We start from the raw sequence: 7,196 nt of genomic DNA on the forward strand, positions 1-7,196 counted from the left end.
CATTTATACAGTAATAACAAATGGGAGATACAATTGTAGTAGCTGAATCATTGACGAAAAGAATGATTTTTATATGTAAACACCAATGCGTAAGTGTTGAGGTGATGACATCATCCACTCTAATTTGCGTAAGTGAGTGCATCCTGTACATCACTATTTTGCTGAACTTCAAAACTCAGCAGCTTCCTTATTTTTTTTTTTATTCTGGTTTATGAAACTGTTACTGTTCCATTTATGGTACAACAATTGTATCTTATTCTTCATGAAATTAATTTGAACATGGAGCTGACATCCTTTTTGAGAGAAAATAATAATTATGTCCATGCTTTCAGATATCTAATCTTTACTATTGTAGCCTTCATCATTTCTCCCACAAGAGCTCCCCAAGCTGAACTTGCTAGAACCACCACATGTATCTTCACTTGCAACTTACCGCTTGCAGCTGACGCCTGAGCTTGTTTCTGTCTTCATCAATCTGAGACAGGTCCAACTGATCTGAACTGGCAAGTTTCTGGAGATAAAAGTATGCAACCGATGAATTACTTGATGTCTTAGTCTATATACCGAGACTGTTCTGGCATACATTCTCCTTATGCACAGGAAAGGCAGTCATTAATATCAGACTTTAACAACAACGACTCTATCAATAATTGATTTCATATACAATGCCTTTTTATTTTGTGTTATTAAAAGCATCTAAAAAATCTTGTAACTTTGGTTACGAAACATTCTTTTTATATTGTACTAAATGCATTATCATACATGGAGAATCAAAAAATGAAATGAAGTATTATCCCTGCAATATAGTATTCTTGACTCAAAATGTCTTGCTTCATTTGGCTTTTGATGTGTGAAATAAGAAGCTAAAAAAGAAAAAAAGAATTGGACAGTTTTTAAGTCTTAAGAAATATTACACATTAAACTTGATCTTTCCGTGTCTCCAAAATAAAAATAAAAATAAAAGGGCAATAAGCAGAGGACATCTTCCAGGGTTTGATTGGAAAGGTCAAAGGTCAAATTTACCTGCAATTCATAGTCGCTACTGTCAAAGGACTCCCCAGTGAAGTACTCTTCCTCAATACTGGCTATTACCTGTGTTTCAAACAAAAAGAAAATGCTGCTACAACAAGCTAACACTGAGTCAAAATAAAGTAGAACATAGCAGATTTTGCTTACTATCTATGTATGTCCCTGCAAATCTTCAAAACTTCCGATAGTATTGATGATTCAATCTCCACATGTATCTTTCTTAAAATGAGAAGTCACATCACGAGTCGTCATGCGCAAGTCGTAGGGTTCAGACATGTTTCTGGGAAGGCTTCCATCACTCATTTTCTCCCACCATTTTTCCCTTGTCGTCATCGGTGCTATTAGCATGCAGAATACCTCTCATTTCTCAAGCCATGTCAGAAATTCCAAAAACGTATAAGTTACAAACTCCCAAATATCTGACAAAACTGTCAAAATCAAGTAAAAAATAACAGGGAACAGCAATGCAGAGGGATCTTTTACAAACAAGCATAAGAACATTGAAGCTCCCACCTCAACCAGTGCTACAACCAGTTCCCTCATCCAGTATCAAGCAAAATTGAAAACCTTAAAAAAAAAAGGCATCGCTGGAACTGCACAAAAGAAAGCAAAATCTTATCTGAGATTGGATTTCTGAAAAACAGAACAACATCATTACCACTGACAGTACCATTACTACTATCATTATCATGAATGCTTTAAATAGCTAAAACTGAACTGCTGGACTTCTATGCAATACTAAGAATACAGTCTAAATATTATGCCATTTCACATCTGAAATACCACATCACAAATATAGTACCACTGAAATTGAATTGTTCAATGTTCCAGTGACAAGGACATACCTCAGCTTCTTCCACTGGGTCATTAGAAAATTCTCTGTCCTCCTGAAGAAGACAAGAAAGGAAGAGGCAATAAGATTTTTTTTTTTTTTATAACGGAAAACTCCCACATTACTAGTGTTCTTCTCAACAATGCATGTTACAAAACAATACCTGACACATATTGATAAAAATTACTACTTACGCACAGATAAATCTACAAGTGGCTGCGAAAAAAGAGTTGATAATTCAAGCGATGATTTCATCACTATTCCCCTTGATCATATTTTGTATGTTTAGTTTCTCTTCTTGGAACAATAACACATGTATGTTCATTTATGATAATTCTGCGTCATCATCATCTTTATCATTATCATTATTGTTATTTGTAAATAAGTTATATTCTATTATCATTATCATTATCATTATCATTATCATTATCATTGTTTTTGTTGTTGTTTCCATATTTTCCATATTTTTTCAAGTTCCTGTTATAATTATTATTATCATCATCATCATCATCACTATTATTATTATTATTATTATTATCATTATTATTATTATTATTACTATTACTACTTCTACTATGTTACCATTATTATCATTAACATTTCCCTTTTTTAAGTTCCAACCAAATGTTTTTTTTTTTTCAAATTTCCTTTGATCCTCGAGAAGTATTTAATGCATTATGCATCAAATGTCTGCAAAATTTGCTTTATACATGTACACACAAAGAAGCAAAACATTATATCATGTTGACAGCCACACTGAATGTATTTTGATAGAACTTTGAAATATACAATTTCACCATGAACAAAATGCCCCCCCCCCCCCAAAAAAAAAAAAAAGAATGCCATAGAATGAAACATTTAAAGCCAGACCTTAGTGTAGACTTTCTGTACAGGAGCAGCTGGAGGCGGGGGTTCATCGTCTGTTGGGCTCGTCTCCTCAAAACTAGCACTACTACCACTGGCCTGATAGCAAGAGAAAGAGCAAGGTTCTAAATTAGACACAAAAACATTTGGGATAAATATCACTGTAACATGTAAGAGTACAAGGATGAAAACTTTGTTCTCCTCATCAATCCTCCTTTCTCCTTCTTTTCTTCTCTGCATCCTCCTCAGGGACAAGTGACAGTGGTTAGTGACAAGTGATCAGGCAGACAAATCCTAACATGCAACTGGAATTTGTTGCAAGATTTAAACCTCAGCTCTATACCTTTGGCTTTAATTACAAGTAGAATGGTCATGAAACCAAAGAGTCTACATAAAGATTGAACATGCTTACAACCCTGTGGGTGCTGTGAAATACAAATGTACACTGTACAGTTATTGGGATGGACAACATTTCAATTCTTAACATCATGCCCAGCCCAACTTGTGCCATTCTGTCAGTCTGTGTTGGCATATTATATGCATTTGTACAGCCTCCCCTAAGCCCTCCCTATTGCTTTGTTTTGTTTTGTTCCGTTTTTGTTTTGTTCTTGTTTTTTTCTCCAACTGTGGTGTGTGGATAAACTTCCATGCTTTTAGAAGAGGAAATACAGTGTACACAATGCATCTTCACTGAGTATTATACCCAGGGTCAACAAATACAAGTATCTGGGAGTCACCATATCTTAAGGACCTCCAATGAAAAACACACTGTCAGCTCATACAAGGCAAGATAAGGCTAGCAAAACCCTTGGGCTGTTAAGGAGAACCCTGTCATCGTGTTCCAAAGTTGTAAAATCCAAAGCATACATGAGCCTTGTTCGACTTCAGCTCGAGTATGGTTCTGAAGCCTGGAATCCCTATACTTCCAGTACTGCTGAAGTCTTAGAAAGAGTGCAGAAAGCGGCTGCTCACTTTTTCACATGCGACTACGACAGATTCACATCAGCTTCAGGGCTTATCTCTAGTCTGGGGTGGGATCAACTGCACATACGTCGTCTTGACGCACAGAGCACCATGTTTTATACATGTAGCATACATCACCAGCTGGTCAACATCCATCTTCCTCACTCCATAACCCAAGCTCCATACATCAGCAGAAGAGATTATATACTCATACAAGCTCACCATCCCCGAAGCAACAACTGATTCCTACAAATTCTCTTTTTATCCCCGAACCACTCGCATCTGGAACCAGTTGCCAAGCATGGCAGTTACTGCCCCAACAGTAGCTGCCTTCCAGGAGGCTGCCCTTTCTGTCATCAGATTCAGAGGGTTGAAACCTCCTGTGGGTTCCATGTTGCTGTAAATCTTACAGAATTTTTTTGTGTGCACATGACTATTTTTATTGTAAATATGCTATGAGTATGATTGACTGTACCGCACCATGATCACCTAACTTACTGTCACAGCACATCCTACCCCAGTTTAGTTCGCGGAAAAAGCTGCTCGCCTTCAGGGATTATCTCATCAAGGTTCAAGTGTATCCGAATAGTCACTACCTACCACAGGGTTCGGAAATTAGCGATGGTCCGCTGGCCATTGGCCACCCGAAATCACGTCGGACTAGCTAAAAATCATAAAATTCTGAAGTTACTAGTCCATCTGGCCAGCCAAAATATTGCTTCAATGTCAAAATTGATTCTAAGTAGTCCGCCTGGCTAGTTAAAAAAAAAAAAGTTAAGTGCGACCCCTGCTCTAACCAGCCTGTCTGTCGTGACTGTAGTGTAGTCATCCCATACTACTTCTACTTCTACGAAGATACTCAGCAGGATCCATACATGTAAGTCAGGATGTAGGCCTAGTGCTAAGGAATTGAACTTAGGTGATTACATGTAGGTGCTCATTTGCAGTGCATGCTTGTTGGTGCATCTATATATAACATATTATACAAATATACTTGGCCTTGAGAGTTTCTTGTTAAAACTATGAGCAGAGGTGACTCCAAACTAGTACTATTCACTGAGGCCCGAAGTGAATAGTACTAGTTTGGAGTCACCGAGGCCCATAGTTTAACAAGAAACTTGAAACTAGGCAAAGTATATTTGTTTTATATTTTGGATCAAAAATTTGAATAAAAAGTGAAAATCATTATAGGCTTAGCCACACTGCGGCGGCAGCGCAGCGCCTGCAATACGCAACAGTGCGAGAGATCGGAAATTGAAAAACGTAGTATGGTTGGGTGTTCATAATATCGGACACCTAACGTTTTTCTATCAATAGAAACGTGAAAAATCTCACAATTTGCCTGAAATTTTACTCACGTGTGGAGAAAATACTCCGGATTCACAAGCGCGCACTGAAAATGCGATCTGAGGTACGCGCTCTAGATGGCGGCTTCGAACGCGTGGGGTGTCATTTTTTCCGCACTCAGTTGCCCGGCTCATATCGACCGACCACCCCGCCCTCTATTGACAATACGTATAAAGCGTACTTAAACGCGTTTTTTTCGACAAGCTGCTGTTTTTTTCTAGTCGTAATTTTTTCCCCAATAATATTTGAATATATTTTGAATCCTTCGATATTACTTTTGAAGGACTGTTTGATGAATTTGACTTGATTTTCATTAGGAAACTTTTCATCGTAATTGAAATAAATTAGATGAGTCGGTTTGTTTTTTCACGGTATTCATTTCTCGTTTCTGCATCAACTCGTACGGTCGTAGCGCAAGCGGGCGACAAAATGTTTATGTCATGTGTATGTGTAACGTACTGTGCACGATCGTACAAGCGGCGGTGACAATTTTGCGGTCAAAATCGTCAAATTTATTACGGAAGGATACTCTACCTCTAACAACGAGTCAGCAAAGGTAGGCCTAGTTATATGTAGTTACACGATAAACCTTATTCGATTTTGCTAAATTTCGGTAATTTAGAGGGAATACTTAGTTGTTTTCGCCACATTTTACTTGGTAGCGTAGCCCAGTGAAGAATCGAACACCGTTGCGCGTAGTCCCATGCGTACATTTTCTTTCTGTACGCGCAATGCCTTTATAATGCGCGGCCGGTCGTTATGGACCCGGTCGGTGGGTTGGACCCCTACCATAGTCCTAGCCGTGGCAGAGTTGCCCGTCGCATGTATCCAAGCGCTCGTATGGCCGCTGCAAACCTGAACAGGACGCGGACGGGTACACTTGATTGTAAAGAAGGGTGATTGTGACATCATTTTGCAAATAGTATAGACTATTTGCAAAATGTCGTCATAAAAGTGACGTCATTTTGCAAATAGTACTTCATGGCGTATCAAACACACCAACACTCTAAAATAGTTCAAAATACCTATAATCACGTGAAGCTCTTTTAACCAATCAATGGAAGACAAATTTTTGATCCAAAATATAAATAAAAATATAGGCCTATAACTGTTTAGGGGCCTAGTCTATATCAACGTCACAACGAGTCGAGTAGGCTACATCTACATCTAACGTTACTGTACAGTACCGTCACCAGTGCCACCAGTGGCAGTGGTCACTAACACAACGTTAGAGACTCCAGCTCCAGTCATTGCCAGTCACTACAGTAGTTTCTAGTGTGGGTTGGGGTAACACCAAAGAGGTTACATATAGGCCCTATATAGAACCTCTTTGGGTAGTAACACTAACTGCGACCAGCAGCCCCTACGCTATGCGTATGGGGCTGCTGGTCGCAGTTAGGGAAACACAGCCCGCAGTGCTGGGCTGTGTTGTCCCCTCGGCCCCCGCGCCAGCCACAGTGCGGTGTAAACTTACTTAGTAATTCGTCACTGACACTGTGACTATCATTATGTACATCTCAATACATTAAGCAGTTTATCCATCTTAAACACTAGACTATAATAGAAATAAGACACTCAGCATGATGATGAAATACAGAATATAATGTGTTTACCTGTCTGCTGATAAGCGTTTTTATCCTCTTCATTTTGAGAAATCAATCCTAGTTCCCTACACCTTGTACACTGGCCAGCCCCGGTGCTACGGTGCAATTAACTCACTGATAAGAGGCCAAAGCTTTTGAATTCTTAACGGTCATCGAAGCGCTGTGCGGAGGGAAGGACAAAAAATCTCGAAAGTTCACCTCCTCGTATCTCCCTTATTTTACCACCAAATCCCTTGAAAGTTCACACATATATCATATATGAATATATCATCCTTCATATGATTTTTGGGCGAAAACGCTGATGTATCTTTCGAGATATGCGTATTTTTCTGCTTGAGTCGACTGTGGGAAAGGGTTACGATTTTTTCCCCGACACAAGTCTGCGCCTGCATGAATATGCATTTGATCAACATATTACTAGTCTGTATACTCCAGACTCACTACCTGCGAAGTCTCGTGTTTGTGCAATTAGTAGTTAGGTGAAAATAAGAGCAAAAAGACAACCAACTTTAAGAGAAGATACTGGACATGCACAACTAGATCATCCTCCTGCGCAT

General features: G+C 38.9%; 1 protein-coding gene across 1 annotated transcript in view; it reads right to left on the bottom strand.

Annotated features, from left to right (window-relative positions):
• LOC140245659 (syndetin-like) overlaps window positions 1-6,716 on the bottom strand; it is a 32,240-nt gene extending 25,524 nt beyond the window's left edge. Inside the window, exons 1-5 of the mRNA XM_072325206.1 lie at window positions 6,649-6,716; window positions 2,732-2,824; window positions 1,875-1,916; window positions 1,024-1,092; window positions 434-511 (exon numbers count right to left, since the gene is read on the bottom strand). Of these exons, the coding sequence (XP_072181307.1) occupies window positions 434-511; window positions 1,024-1,092; window positions 1,875-1,916; window positions 2,732-2,824; window positions 6,649-6,681 (315 nt within the window). The 5' untranslated portion in view covers window positions 6,682-6,716. The remainder of the gene's footprint in view (window positions 1-433; window positions 512-1,023; window positions 1,093-1,874; window positions 1,917-2,731; window positions 2,825-6,648) is intronic.
• Between the last annotated feature and the right edge of the window lie 480 nt (window positions 6,717-7,196).

The sequence above is a fragment of the Diadema setosum genome, assembly GCF_964275005.1.
Source record: "Diadema setosum chromosome 20 unlocalized genomic scaffold, eeDiaSeto1 Scaffold_20_unloc_1, whole genome shotgun sequence".
Taxonomy (NCBI): domain Eukaryota; kingdom Metazoa; phylum Echinodermata; class Echinoidea; order Diadematoida; family Diadematidae; genus Diadema; species Diadema setosum.